This window comes from Dipteris shenzhenensis, chromosome 1 (genome assembly GCF_047967505.1).
Source record: "Dipteris shenzhenensis isolate YYH24624 ecotype China chromosome 1, Dip_SZ_1.0, whole genome shotgun sequence".
Classification (NCBI taxonomy): Eukaryota; Viridiplantae; Streptophyta; class Polypodiopsida; order Gleicheniales; family Dipteridaceae; genus Dipteris; species Dipteris shenzhenensis.
Window position 1 is genome coordinate 24,645,236 of NC_141596.1, and position 16,299 is coordinate 24,661,534.

Below are 16,299 nucleotides of genomic sequence, written 5' to 3' on the forward strand. Positions count from 1 at the left end.
GAAGCACATTGAGGTTCACTATCACTACGTCAGAGAGAAGTTGCATGCAGGAGAGATCAGTATGATCTATGTATCAACACATGACAATGTTGCATACATTTTCACCAAAGCACTTCCACGTGAAAAGTTTGAGGCATTTCGCAGTGCCCTGAACTTATCTCCTTTTGGTGATTGATCATTTCCTTGTACATGACATTGGCATTGTAGGGGGGTGTTAGAATTATTGTTATAATTTAGCTGTGACCAATGTAATGTAATAAGTAGGTTAGGGGCACTTTTCCCTCATATAGAGGTTTTTCCCCCTAACCACAGTTAGTTCACGAACTACGGTTAGTGAAGGATAAGGTTTTGTCACTTAGACAAAATCTATCACACTCTTCAGTTGTAACACACTCTTCTATTGCAACTATTGCTTTCAGCTCTCTACTACCTTCTTGCTCTCCTGCTCTCACACTCTGCTCTCTCTCTCCCTCTGCAACTCACAGAAGAGGCATTTTGCAAGAACCAGAGAGAGGCTGGTGCAAATATTGCAAGAAGTCTTTGAATCGTGCATTACAAAGTTCGTATGGGGCAAATGTATATAAGTAAGAAAGGGTGGGAATTCTGCTTCCGAGTAAAATATTTCATGATTGTTCGTTTGCTGAAAGGGAAGAAACCGGAAACAGCTGAAGTCAAGGAGACACATAGGAGACAGATTGGATTTATTCCTATTCAAAGCGGCTGCCGTTTAGAACATTGTGTCCTTTGAGAAGGATTCTCACTTGGGCATTGCTCCAGCTTCAGAGCAGCACATAATGCTCCACTTCCCAAGTTCACCTTTTCCTTGCTTTCTTGTTGTAGCTGCTTTGCAGGATAGCCACCACGCTGCTTAAGTATCCTTGAAATCGGGAGAGATACTTCTGCTGCAGCATAATTTTGGACTATTCTTAGTCCTTTTCCTGGTTTAAGCCAAATTTCCTCTGTTAGTGCGAAGGTGCTATGAAAGCTGACTACTGAATTTTTCAAGTACAATTATTCACTCTACAAGTGTGCATACATGGATATGGATATCTAGATTTGGTGTCCTGGGTCCCCCATGGCTTCAAGGTGGGACATTTCTGTACTTTCTTGATGCACACAACCACGTTAATTTTGATCCGTGGAAAAGGTTAATATCTACATTCTAATAGCACCAGGATTTCACATCTTTGTACTTTTTCTTTGATGCACACCACTAAAAGAATTTTTCTCTGCAAAGGAAAACATTATGAATCTTTTCAGATAAAGCAAATGGGCATGGAATCATCTTCTTTCTGATTAGCCTTTGCATGATTCTGACATGTACTTTTGGCTGCAGTCAAATTTCATTTCAAGCTCTACAGTGCTTTAGTTACTTGCTTAGTATGCACTGCCTTTTCTTGTGTATAGGTGTTGGGGAAAGCCTTGGGAACTCATGCAACCAACCACACAAGTAGATGGGAAATTGCTTGTCCATCATAAGGCATCAGATCGACGATGGTGGAGAGCACAGGTATGCTTTACCCTTGTTGATTATATCAATTATTAACTTGAATTCCATCTGATCTGGTTTCTATATCATATATAACATGCGAATTGGGTGGATTTGTGTTGGAATGGCTATGCTGGTATTTCTGCAATGTGAAGGCAAGCCTTAGTTCCTTCCATGCCATATGCCTTCTAACCCTTACAAAACAAAAAGAAAATACCTTAACAAAGATCTTTAAACATTTATATGAATTTGAATTTAGACAACATTTGATGATTGATAATGGATCATCCCTCAATCTTGACAAAGTGGTTATTTTTGTTAAATCAAAATAGGGGTAGAAGTTTACCACGTGCCAATGGGCTTGAGTGAGAACAGTCAGCAATCAGAATTGCAAGCAAACCTTACAAGCAGGACAATCAAACTAGAAAACTCAATCCAATGATTTTTGCAATGTGGAGGTTTGAGTCAACAGACTTGATCAAAACCAAGCCACGATGGAGTATTGAAGTCTTTTCAATCAGAATCATGTCTCCAAAATCACAGCATTTTCATTGTGGGACCCTGATCAAGAAACACCAATCTGGTGAGGGAGGCCGCAGAATTCAAAAGACTATCTCCATGATAATCTTGCATTTGGATCATTCTCTGTAACCAAGAAACACCAATCTGGTGAGGGAGGCTGCAGAATTCAAAAGACTATCTCCATGATAATCTTGCATTTGGATCATTCTCTGTATCATCAGATCAGCGAGCAAGGATCCCTCCCCTCCTAGGTGATTAATGAAAGTCTTGATCTCATGAATGTAGAGCCCAAAGATGTTGGTGAGAGGGGGTATCCTTGCTTCACTCCAGTCGTGCTCTCAATCCAATCTGACAGGCCTCTAGGGGCCTATACTTTCTCTTTGCTCGACTCATATAGGCTTATCGCTCTCCATCTCTTGGAGTCTCCTGATCATGTGGGCTGGTAGGACTGTGCCAAAGGCCTTCTAAAAGTCTACAAAGCATACATAGACTTTCTGGGATCTCGATCTTGACTCCTCAACTATGGCCTGTAGGGTAAAGATATCGTCAAAAGTGAAATGCTGCTTCCGGAAACCAGCATATCGCAAAGATCACTGCCCATGTGCCTCTATGTAAGAGCTAATCTTCCTCTCTAGTACCAATCCATAGATCTTGGCTAGTGTGTGGCCAATCATGAGGGCGCGGTAGTTCCCGGTGTTCATGGGGTCCCCTGCTTTGTGTATCGGCACAATGGTGGGGGTACTCAAAGTAGGGGGGAAGCCATGGCATACTACATGGTTGAACATCTACACCAAGATCTCATGCCCATGTGCAAAGTGCTCAATCCGTAGCCCCTCATGGTCTTGGGCTCTTTGGTTGTAGAGTCGGCATATCACAACTCGCACATTCTGTGCAATGAATAGGATGGCTTTGGTGGGCTTGGGCAGAGATGGCATATCGAGTGGTGCCTCAATCGGGATGTTGTACATTGAGGTCACATACGTGTGCCAGGCGCCTAGATATGTTATGGGGGATTGGGTGGCTTACCCTCAAAGAGAAGTCCCTATCGAGTAGTGGGTCAACTACCTGTCATGGATGGGGGTGCATATAGACTGTATCAAGGGTATGGTCAAAGTGTATCTGAACACAGGTGGGGGCCGGCGGGTCTCATCCTCTAGTTAGCATGGTGGTCGATATAATGATCTCCAAATAGGATTCGTCGGCACCAAGTAGGGAGGGAGTGAGATTATGTACATGTGACACAAAGGATGGGGTGTCCATCAGGAGTAACCCACTATACTTGTTCCCCCTCCATGTGGAAATCATGTGAACCTGCCGGATAATGGCCATCTGTGAAGGTCATGCAATGCTCCCATGTCTAGTAAGGTGTCGGCCGTATCTTGTGACTTGTGGTGCATCCTTTGAGTCTCTCGCTATGCCAAGCTCTTTTGGTTGTATATCTAGTACTTTGAGGGAGTCAGCTTCAAAATTAAGTAACCCATGCAGACACTGATTCAAGTCCACAATCGGTGAGCTGCTGCTCCTCCCTAACCGTTGCTGCCCCCTCCCTCAGCCCCTCCCCCTCCCTCTCCCTCAGCCCCTCCCTCCCTCCCTCCCCCTTCCATGCCCTCTCTCCATCTCCCTCTCAACCCGCCCCCTCCCCTCTCAACCCACCTCCCCTCCCTCGCCTTCTCAGCCCACCCCTCCTCCCCTGCCCCCCTCCCCCTCCCCCTCCCCGCCTCCTCTCCCCGCTCCTTATTGTCCTCTACCCGTCCCCTTCCACGCCCCTTGCGTCCCTCTCCCTTGCCCCCTGCCCTCTATCCTGCCCCGTTCCCGCTCCCTCTATCCTATCCCGTTCCCGCTCCCTCCCTTGCCCCTCCCTTGCCCCCTTCTTCCTCCTCTCTCCCTCTCTCTCTCTCAGTCCCTCCCCCTCTCTCTCTTAGCCCCTCCCATTCCCTCTCTCTCTTAGCGCCTTCTTCCGCCCGTCTCCTTCTCTCTCTGAGCCCCTCCCTCTCTCTCTCCCTCAGCCCCACCCCCTCCTTGCCTCTCTCTTCACTCTACCTCTCCTCCCTTCTCTTTAACATACCCATCTCCGCCAATTATCTTCGTCCCACAGCACTTTTGGGTCGGACGGAGCTTATTTGTGCTCGAATCAGCCTTCTCACCTTGATTGGCGATGGATTTCCACTCAACCGATCCTACTCCGCTTCCACGGCCGCGAAAACAGTTACATTTTTAGAAGAGGAGTTGCAGCCGCTCAAGAAGGACGTAACACTTTCCTGAAGATAGGTTTTCAATGTCACCCCTTATTAAGTAAAAGTTGTAAAAAGGATCATAAGGGAATTTTCATAGAGAAGTCTACTCTACATGTGGGTTTCTTCAAAAGCCATCCCATTATGTTACTCCCCATTCCCAAAGATTCATGTAAAGATTTGTGTATAAAATAGGCATTGCTATAATACTTTGCATATTTCTAAGTGAAACTATGTTTTCTTCCAATCCATTTTCGCCATATATTTACATAGTCGCAAGCTTTTTTTTTTCCCCTTAGCTCAGACGGTCGGAAGAATTCGCTCGGAAAATGGTCGTCCCCCTGTCTCACTCGTTGAACAGGAGGTTTTTTCCCATTGAGGGGTTTGTTTCCGCCACTAGGTCGGGTAAGATGTTCCATGCTACATCCTCCCGTTAATGAGGATTGTTAGTTGGAACATACAGGGCCTTGGTGGCATCCCTCATTGCCGCCGTAGACAGCTAATCCAAAATCAACTCTATCGAGGTGCTACTGGTGGCTCCATTGATGTCTTATTCATTTAGGAGCACAAATTGGATGCTAGAGATTGCACAAAGTTAGGTAGATTACTATCGGGTCGCACATTTTAATCACCTGCTTTAGGCACTAGGGGAGATACATACATTTCAAATTTGGACTTTTTTTCCCTTGTTGGTTGGACATGGAGTTATCCTTTCCTCTAGAGCTCAATGGATTCTTTTTTTGATTTGGGGACGGAAGGTTGGATTCCGCAATCTCTACGCCCCCAATAATAGAGATGATCGTGTTCTGTTTTGGAAGGAGTTGCTCTCCTAGGCTCCCATATAGCAGATTCTTGGGTCATTGGAGGGGACTTTAACATGGTGAAGTTACCCTCACATAAAAAAGAAAACAGAGAGGGCGGCATCCACTCTTTAGAGAGGGCAGCTTGGGATGCATTCCTTTTCAGTTTCAGTGGTAGAGATGTTTGGCTTGATGTTGCCTTTCACACTCAGTTATAGTCACTTCCATTTTCTTGGTCAAATAGGAGGTCGCAGATGCCTATCAATGCATGGATTGACCGGTTTTATATTGATGATAAAGGAGGATCAATATGCATTACACCTGGGGTTTCCACTTCGGATCACTTTTTGGTAGTGTTGATGGTTTCAGAGCTGCACTTGAGAGGACGTTTTGTCAGTATTAGGATTCCCGACGCCCTTTATGCAGAGGAAGACCACACAGAGGCAACTTTGTAGATCTGGGTTTCTCACATGCAGGGTGCAGTGTCCTCTCCTTCACATATGGCAATAGTCTTCTCCAATATTAGTGACTTTTACCATTTGGTTGCTGGTACCAAGAGACGTGAGATTCTTAGAGGAGAGATTGGCGTTTGCCAAGAGTTGGCAACCTTGCAAAGGGAAGAGCGAAAGAGGCCTCATGATGCTTGGATTCAGGAGCGCTTCTTTGCAGCAAGGCCTCAGCAACAGATTTTGTTGGATCCGAGAGCAGAGTATGCCTTTCATGCACAAGAGTCCTTCTGGATCCAGATGGGAAGTAGAGTCAATAAGCATTTCTCCTCTACTCATGGGCCCAGGCATAGTAGAGAGTGTTTATTGACTCAGATGGAGTTTTGCAGTGAGATCCAGATGCCATCATGCGCGTAGCTACATATTTTTATGCCTCCCTTCTCTTAGCGGATCCTGATAGCGAGGCCATAGATGATGCCAGACAAGTCATATGGTAGTGTATTCCTATGTTGGTGAAACTAGAACTGAGAGTCTCTCTTTATTCACCTTTCACCAACATAGAGCTCAAGTCTACGCTTCTTACCCTCCATAAGGGGAAGTGCCCAGGTTCAGACAGGCTTACATCCTCTTTTTTCCTAACCCTTTGGTATATGATTGGGAATCACATCATCTCAGCCTTGCATGGTGTTTGAGACTCTGGTGAGATGCCTGACTTACTTACAGAGGGTCTAGTACATCTAATCCCTAAAGGGGGGTTCATAAATTTAGTGTCATAGTGGAGACCTATCACATTATTGGGCACTTGCAATAAAATCCATACTTCCAAATCTTATCCATGATATGCAAGCGGGATTTGTTCATGGCAGAAGCATCTTTTATTATATTTTCTCTTTTTGGGAAGTTTCTGAGTGGGCCATGCAAAGCGGACAGAAACCAGCCATTCTTCTCTTGGACTTCGAAAAAGCCTATGATAGGGTAGATTAGGATTTCTTGGAGCTGTGCTTCCACAAAGCATGAGTCATGGAACCCCCTTCTATTTGATTTGATGATAAGGGATCAGATGTTCATGATGATGGAAGAGCGGTTGGGGGAATAGGGGAAGGAGCCGTGGATCACACATGGAACACACATTTGCTTTTTAGTGGCTTTCTCTCCTAATAGGTGAGGTCTATGCCTTGCATCGGCAATGACTTGCTTAGGTCTAAAGGAGTAGCTTAGGCGTACATTGGTTACTATATTAGTGCACCAATCCACTAGGCGTGGAGACTTTTTTTTTGCAGTGGGCCCTAAGGTATGCCTAGAGCTAGTCAATCCTTTGTGCAGAAATACAGCAAACTGAACAAGTAAAATCTCACCACCATGTTCCTACCCCTCTCCTCGTCGCATGCTTGAATTGCTTTGTGCTGCATCCCATTAGATATGAAGGAGGTCAATTGCTGCGGGAGCGGGACATCTTTGGGTTTCCATCGCTCCCACCCCTCCTCTCTCTCCTTCTCTCCCGCTTTAAACCCTTCAGCCTGCCATCTCTTATCTCCTCCTCTCGCCCCTCTACCTTTTGCCTTATTCTTGGTTGCATGAGCTCCTTATTGTCTTGAAATGTTCTAGTCATTCCTAGAAACATGGTGGAGAGAGAAGGTTAGGATGTGAGGAAAGGATACATAAATGAAGACATAATGAAAGGGTACCTTTCATTTATCAAGTATGATATGACAAGTGAAGTACAAGCCTCACATAGGCTACTCACTCACACACTAGCCAAGTGCACATGGGATAAGTCCCATAGTGACACTCACACATGACTCACACATGAACTAGTACTAGAACTCCTAGTACTGTACACAACACATCACATCACCACACTCTTTGGCTATGATATCTCCAACACCCCCCTTCAAATCAAAGAGTGCGAGACCCAACAAGCAAGAGTAGACCGATCCCCCCTCCACTGCAATATTGCAAAGAGCAAGTCCAACTATCCAACACCTCCTGTGTGATAATAACTACTCAGTTAGCTTGCGACCGGCAAGGGAGAACCATCACTCATCACCCCCCCTTACACTGAACTGGGTGGTCAATACCATCAAATCAAAGCAAAAGACAATACATCCATTTTAGGGGGACAACCGATGGTAGAGTACCTCTTATTGACTCCAAATACATTCAATTTTAGAGGGACAACTCAAAGCTGAGAACCTTTATCGACTCAACACAAACACACATAGCATAGGGGCCTAGGAAGCCCAACCCTGGTCGAAAGGATCCTCGTCCTCAAGAGAGAGGCCGTGAACCTCTGCTGTAGCTCCTCAGGGGGCTCTTCAGGTTCAGATGTTCTTCAGCCAGGAGATTGGCATGATGCTTGTCTTGTTCATGATCCTTTGTCTTGAAGCAACGGGCTTCAATGCGTCCTTTTCTCTTGCAAAACCTGCAAATAATGTTCTTGTTGGTCTTCCATTTTCTTATGGAAGCAAATGTTTGATCACTAGGAGAGGCAAGAGCCGGTTTGTTATTGCGACAATCCTTCTCAATGAGGAGTGCTGCCATATCATTAAACGTGGTAGTGGCAAGACGAAGGACTTCGTGAGTTTTCTCAAAGTGAGAAATTCCATGCATACTCTTCATAAGGACAGCCATTTTATCTTCATCATTGGGCACACTTTTCAAACTTGAGAGTTGTTGAACAAGAGATTGAAACCGGGCTAGATAATCACTCAACTCATCACTCTCTTCCATTTTCAAATCATAAACCTTGAGCTTTAGAAAGACTTTAGAGTTGGTGATTTTATTACCAAACAAGGTCTCGAGGTTAGCTGTCGACTTAAAATCCACATGATGGATGAGAGAGTTGGCTAAGGAAAGACCAATGAGGGCAATGGCCTTAGCAATCTGTTGCTTCCAAATCCTTTGGTGTTGCTGTTCAAGTAACTCAACCTAGTCATCCTCAACAGCATCCCAAACTCCTTCACGCATAAGGAGCAGCTGCATTTTGGCATGACATGTGGGAAAACCTTCCCACTTGAACTTCTCCACAAGCAAGGAAGTAGAAGACGACGAAGTCATGATGGCAAAGACATTCGTGAAGGTGGGCAGAGAGGAAGAAATGAAGACCCAACAAAGAAATGTTATTGGATTCATCTAGGTATATATAGTCTTGGTCTTCAAAACAGGGCAGCAATCTTCTCGTGTGCAAAAGAGCAAATATAAATGTGTAGTAATGCTCCAAATGTGAACCCGAATCAGAAAACGGCCAAAATAAGCCTCGAAATGTGCAATGGAATGATGCAACATGTCCAAACCTCTCAAAATGGCTCACAAGAGCACTCCAAAATGCTGTAGCAGCTATCTGAAGTAGAAGACAGCTGATGGAGATGTGTTGAAGGCCTCAAAGCAGCTCGGAAATGCCTCTATTGAAGGCGGTTATGCAGCAACAAGCTCAAAACAGGTCGGAAGTGCCTCCAAAGGCCTCGAAGTGCTGCACAAAATGCTCACAGGTGGTCGAATAACAACAGCAGCAAGATGAGGTTGTCTTGGGAGTTAGAAGACTTTGAAATAACCCTGGGAACCCTCACGTGCAGAAGTGTGCTGAAGGAAGTGCCGACCAGCTAGCTTTCAGGGGCACCAAAGCTGCCTAAACCTCCACACACGTAGGTGCAGCTTGCACGAGCTGCCGACCAGCAATCAAGGAGAGGAAAATGGGCATCTAAAACACTCGCATGAGGGCAACAAAGGAGGCAGCAGGAGATGTAGCGCTGGCTGGGTATGGAGGAGGCAGAAAACAGAAACTAATGGCGGCAGAAAAAAGTAGAATGAGGCAGGGCTGAGGCAAAATAGAGTAGGGCCGAGGCGTCTATAGAAATGGAGGCTAAAACTGGATTAGGGTTAGGGCTAGGATGATGTGGCAGCTATGGGATGGTGAATCTGCCCTGATACCATTGTAGAAACATGGTGGAGAGAGGAGCGAGAAGGCTAGGGTGTGAGGAAATGATACATAATGAAGACATAATCAAAGGATATGTTTCATTCATCAAGTATGACATGACAAGTGAAGTACAAGCTTTATATAGGCTACTCACTCACACACTAGCACTAAGTGCATATGGGATAAGTCACATAATGGCACGTGGCACTCACACATGACTCACACACATGAACTAGTACTAGAACTCCTAGTACTACACACCAACACATCACATCACCACACTCTTTGGCTATGATATGTCCAACATTCATCTCCCTCTATCCCATGTCTCAGATTACTTCAGTGTTCTTTAACTTTTTTTACAATTTTTGTTATAGCCTCGAGAGGAATCCTATTTGAATTTAAGTCATAGCAATGACTGACATCTAATCTTCTCTGTTTAGACATGGCTGCAAGGGTCTCTACCAAAGCACAACTGAAAGTGTGATTCAAGTTACTGTACCAACAATATGGCGTGATTGGAGGCATGCACCGGCAATGTCATTAGACATGGCTCCACCAAAACACAACTGATGATGCAGTTGGAGGCAATCTACCATCAATAGGGGTCGATTAAGAACGGTGAAGTAGATTAGGCACTTCTCCCTAGTCATACCTTGTTTCCACTCTACATGATTCCGACATGGTTCCAAAGGACCAGGGAAAGAGTGATATTGACATTGTAGAGGAGGCCATTGAGTTGATAGAGTGCATGATTCAAGTTCATGGGCACAAACTAATTCTTGGATCCCCCCCACCAACCCACCGTGGAGCCCTTGGAGCCCTCAAATCCCCCCTGCCACCGACCCCCAGCCCTATTGAGTTGCTGTAGTATATGGATCTTGAGTTCATCACAGTGCATCTTTGACAAGTTAGTCTATTTTGGTTTGTAACAAGAACTTCGTGTTATCTTGTTATCATTTTGGTAACGTATCATTTTAGAAATATTTGTGATGTGAGATATTGAATGTTTACTGAATATTAACTTGGACACAGACTTGAACCTTCTTTACAAAATGTTTGATTTTCTTTTTGTAATGCCAGTCACTAGGATGAAGGATACACATCATGCACACAATCCATTATATTTAAAGTCAAACCTCAATCGGAGCAATCATTACCAAAAGAAAACTCATCAAGGAAGGCATTCCACTTGATAAGTCTTATGAAATAACAAAATTGTTACATCAAATTTGTATTTTCTGAACTAACAACCACCGTGCTGGTTGCCACCACTATATTGGTTATGTTTACTGCAATTATGCTAGTTAATTTTGATTTGCGTCTTATGAAATTGGGGATATCCACAAAGAGAAAGAAAGAAAGAAAGAAAGTGTATTATTGTCCACTAGAGGCCAAAATGGGCCCATGGGACATCAAGAACTCTGCATACAAGATAGCACAAAATCAACGTGCCCCAAAGAAGAGGCATCGTCGAATATCATCTAAGTGCTACGCAATATAATGCAAGTGAAAGTACATAATGTCAAATCTGAGCCTAAATACAGAGTAAACTAGATGCAAGGAAACCGCCCCCGGGTGCAAAATGGGGGGGATGAGCACAATATGTCAATGCAAAGATACAAGTCCAGGTGTCACGGAGTCTGAGAACCAAAATAATACTGGAAACCTGTCCATCGACTCTGCCTCCTGCTATGAGAGTACAAATCTGGGCAAAGGTGAGGTGAGCGGCTGGTGGGGTGAGAGAGAGAGAGAGAGAGAGGAGGGGGAGGGGGGGGGAGAGGCAATGCCCTTATTGCATTTAACCTACTCGGTGGTTGCAATAACAACCATCGTGCTGGTTGCATAGGCCAACGAGAGTGACCATTTTTGAATGCATAGGTTTTTAAGTACTCTTTATAGCGACCAGCACAGTGGATGAAATAAAAGTCATTGTGTTGGTTGCAACTACTGTGCTGATTGTGTTGGTTGCAGCCACCATGTTGGTTGCAACCACTATGCTGGTTTTGAGTACTTCAGTACAAATAATGAAGAAAAATTGAAAGCACTTATATTAATGTAGCATCATACATTAGATGTATTAAAACATCTGTATACATTCATATATACTAAGTGTACACGTATTCTAAGATCCATGAATACAAATGTTTGGCATGTGGGATTCAAAGATCCGTTTATGTATTCAAGTTTACATACGATTCAAGTGCATAAGAGGGAAACATATTTCTAATGAGCCCTCCAAACAGGAATGGACTTAAATGGGGCTCTTTGTTTTCCTCGTATGCAAATTGCTGGATTAAACATTTACAATTGTAATACTTGACTCCATGTAGAAGCGAGTCAAGAATAACAGAAAAAAATTGGCTCACAATTTTGTTTTGAAATTTTATTCACTTGACCATTACAAAATAAGATGGGATTGCATTCCCTGGCTGTCTTTTAGTACACAGAATAGTGCACCTCCACAATTTCTTGCAAGCTTGTGGCTTAGCAATGGGTGCATCAGGCTGGGATGGTGTCGTACTCCTAGTTTGCTTGGCTGGGACGAGGTCTTTCTTCATAACTTTTGGGCTGTCAATGATACACAATGCCCCCTTTGCTTTCTTCTGCTGCAAATCTGCAAACAATTACATCTAGCAAAGTCTTCATTCAGCAATTGCAAAGTAAGATCTTTGCTATGATGGCTTTGAACTTTTCTCCTCAACGCCTGCATTCATGCACCTTCTTCCCTATGTGCAATGCTGACATTCTTCCGCTTCTGCTGAACTTCCTTGCTATTGCAAGATCAAGGATCCCTCAGCGGGTCTACATGAATTTTCTTGCATTTTAGTGTACTCCTACAGCCCCTTATCAGCAATGTCGTCAAACCCAAAAGCAAAGAAGCTTTTGCCCAATCGTCTTTGTCAAGTGCAGCCTGCAGTGAATCTAAGTCACAGTGTCGTGAATCTGCGCCAATTGGCTTAGAGGAGCCTATTCGTGACAATGTGTTGCAATTTGTATAAAATGATAAAATAGTTTCATAAGAATCAGGAGCACACAACTGGACAAAAAATACTTGGCTGTAGAGTGATAACATTACCGACATCCAGTTAGTTCCAGGTTTCACCATTGTTGCCTACCCGTCCGTCATGGGACGTCACCTTGTACAAGAATAGCAACACCTTAATTAATATCCCGAAGATGCACATAAACTATTCACTACATGAAGTTATTATATATTGAAGATGAAAACATTCTAAGAAGTGATGAAGTACATTATTTTATGACAAAAACCATTGACTCAATGATATTATTATATCTTAAGATGAATCGGGCATAATTGAGTTGACTCTATGTAAAATTTCTGAAATAGAATTTGGTCTAACATTCGAAGTGATAGAGTTACATATGGATTTATATGGCATAGAAGTATGATGGTTGTTATTTCAACCACCGGGCTAGAGGTTGTACCACTCCGCTACCCCCCCGCTACCCCCTCGTTGCTACCCTCACTACCCCTCCGTACCCCCTCGCGGTGGCTAATTGAGAGGTAGAGATGATACGAGGGGAAAGTATTGTGGAGCCGTGGCCAGTGAGAGGAGACCTGTGATGATGATGCAGGAGAGGGGGAGGAGAGAGGTGGCGTAGATGATGAGACAGATGATGGTGGTGAAATAGTGGTGGTAACCATAGAGGTCGAGGATGTGGTGAGCGGCATGGGCTTTGGGTGGGCCCCTTTCTTCTGGGCTCTGGTGCTGTCCACTGTCAAACTGCTCCGGTTGCTGCATTTGTTGACGTCGTCCAAACTGAGTTGCTTCTGTGTTTTCGCCTTGTCACTGTTCCCCTTCCCCATCTCCACGCATATGCAAATTTGGACCAAAGGGTCTCCCACCTAGTCTCCTATCCTCATCCCCCTGTTCCCTTCATTACGGGGGAGGCAGCAGCGAGCAAAGAAGGGATTGCACGAGGTCGGAGCTGTTGAAGAAGAACCCAAAAAAAAAAAAGGGATCGGAGCTGCGAGCAGGGGTTTTTATTTTTATTTTTTTTTAAAGCGAGGGGGGGTTGGGGGGGGGGGGGGTAGCGTACGGAGTGGTAGCGAGGGTAGCAACAAGGGGGTAACAGGGGGGTAGCGGAGGGGTAGTGGGGGGGTAGCGGAGGGGGTAGCGGGGGGTAGTGGAGGGGTAGCGAGGGGGTACGGAGGGGTAGCGAGGGTAGAAACGAGGGGGTAGCGGGGGGTAGCAGATGGGGGTAGCGAGGGGGTAGCAGGGGGTAGTGGAGGGGGTAGCGGGGGGGTAGCGAGGGGGTAGCGGAAGGGTAGCGAGGGGGTAGCGGAGGGGGTAGTGGGGGGTAGCGAGGGGGTAGCACAAGGGTAGCAGAGAGAAGACGGCGAGAGAGCCCTAAGAGTAGGTGCTACGAGAGGTGTGAATTTAGATGTGAATGGGCTGAGAATAAGAGAGCTGAAGCGAACTGAAAGATGGAATGCTGAGGTATATACTACTGAAAGGAACTGCTGAAACAGCCTTGGCACTGCCCTGCACTGCTGCTGTCCAAGTCACACCTTTGCTGCATGGTATCCTATCTTGAACTGATGGCGAAAATGGCCAAGGACTAGAGGCTGGAACTGTGCAGCTGGAGGCTGAACCGAAGGAGCAAGCTGGAGAAGATTGGAGCAACGAGGGGGTTTTTTTGGGGGGGGAGGGGGGGTAGCGGAGGGGTAGCGAGGGGGTACGGAGGGGTAGCGAGGGGGTAGCGGGGGGGTGGCGGAGGGGTAGTGGGGGGGGGTAGCGGGGGTTAGCGGCCTCGCTACTCCTACATACCACTCCCCCGTCCTAATCATGCTGTGCCCACCCTCAGCACAACCTCAGCAGCCCACCTTCATTCCAACCCCTCTCGAGATCCAGTTCCCACCTGGACGAGGACATCTTAGGTCCCCACCAGATGCTTGAGACTCCCTATTGGCAGAGCTGACACATTATACCCAGAAGCAGGCCTAATACACCCAGGAGCAGGCCCGCATTATACACGAGCAGGGCACCCTTATCCAGGGACTCAGACATGACATCACATAGCTTCGAGAGAAGCTCGGAACCCTCAGAGCAGCGCCTGGAGAGACCCCAGTTATAGAGATGGAGGCACAGATAGCCACGATACAGTCGGTTGTAGCAAAGACGACTAGATGGGTGGACGTGGCAAAACGGGAGCCCACAAAGGCAACCGTTTCAGCTGCCATATAGGAGCAACAGTAGAGGGCTTCGAAGGTCCTCAACATCCGAATACGAGGAATCACACGAGATAGCACCAGCACCACTACGACGCCCAAGGAGGAGGCGATCACCTTTGTGACCACCTCCATGGGGATCCCCGACCATGGCATAGAGGGGGCATGGCGTGTTGGGAGAGATCCCAACGGAGAGCAGTCCCTAGTCATTCGCTTCAGAGATTCACATGCTCGACTAGCGACACTCCGATGCCGAGCCGCTCTACGAGAGCATCCCACCTTGTCCATGGACGAAGAGATGGGATGTTGCCCGCAAGGAGGGGAAATGGACCGTGGTCCAAGATGGCAGGTTGTTGAGCGGCACCCGTCGGGCTCCCACCCGTACCCCCTAGGGGGATGGAGCCTATGAGACTCAGGTTTCCGAGACCCTAGACTGCACCATTTGGAACTGTAATGGTACCTTATGGTCAAACCTAGGAAACTTCTCGGAGTCTTATACAGGACGAGACAATCTTTTACACGGAGACACACCAGAGCCTAGAGCAACCACTACCGATAGTCAATGGCTACACATGGGAGTCAGCCTTCGGGGATGAGACAAGGGACACAGGAGGAGCCTGAGGATCAGGTGGGGTTGCAGTATTGTACAAGTCTTCCCTCGCTGGAGCCATCTCCATTGAGAGGAAGGACGCACACTCCCGATTCATGTGGATCCAGATCCGATGCACAGGCACCTGTGATCTTTTCATAGCAATATGCTACTTCCCGCCAGACACATCCCACTTCACTAGAGTGGCACGAGAGGAGGGTGAGACATTGCCATATGCACCCTTACATCAGGATATCCTAGACCTTTTAGCCCGTGGGAAAGTTCTCCTTGTTGGAGACCTCAACACCAGGACGAGCACGCGCCAGGCACCACTCCTGGACTTCCGAGACGACTCTATCATGCTACAGACATGGACCTAGACAGAGTAGGTATGACCAGGACCGACACGGGCCTGTTACACCATATGGACACGCGCTCCTTGATCTGGGCAAGATGCATGATCTCATCATCTACAACGGGTTGACCTATGGCCCTCCTCAGGTGGTTTTACTTGCTTCCCACACGAGGGGGACACTAGTGTAGTAGATTACATCATCGGATCCCCTACCTTCACTTCATGTATCACCGACTTCACCGTAGCACCACTGCCTTCAGGAGCTGATCCCACATACCTATTCTTCACTATCGCCACCCCACCCACACCACACACACCACATAGGAAGCACGACACCTACCATGACATACACTTTGATCACAGCCTCTCAACGGCCTACTCTGGACGCCTAAATAGACTCCTAACCTACATCAATCACATACCACTCATTGAGGTCTGTTCTGCCCTGATTAGTCGCACACTCCACGAGGCTACCCTCCAAATCTTTCCCCACACCACACAGTCCACTAGACCACCACCTCTTGATTCTGTACCCTGCAACAATTGGTACAATGCGGAGTGCAAGGCTTATCGCCGATAGCTCTGACTTGAAACCAGATGTCACCTCTCGAACACACCAGACACGATACGCAAGTACTGACATCTCGTACGTCGGAAGAAGTAGGCATTTCTTTGTTGAAACGAGGAGCTATTGCACATCTTGTACAGAAACAACTCTAAGGATTTTTGGCAGAGATTCCCTGAGCGTAGGTCT

The 16,299-nt window shown here is 46.3% G+C and overlaps 1 protein-coding gene across 2 annotated transcripts in view; it reads left to right on the forward strand.

The window, feature by feature from the left end:
• The window catches only part of LOC147905582 (uncharacterized), a 165,538-nt gene that overhangs the window by 109,559 nt on the left and 39,680 nt on the right, over window positions 1-16,299 (forward strand). For both annotated transcript variants that reach the window (XM_087373481.1, XM_087373492.1), the window contains exon 5: window positions 1,408-1,510. In XM_087373481.1, the coding sequence (XP_087229607.1) occupies window positions 1,408-1,510 (103 nt within the window). The remainder of the gene's footprint in view (window positions 1-1,407; window positions 1,511-16,299) is intronic.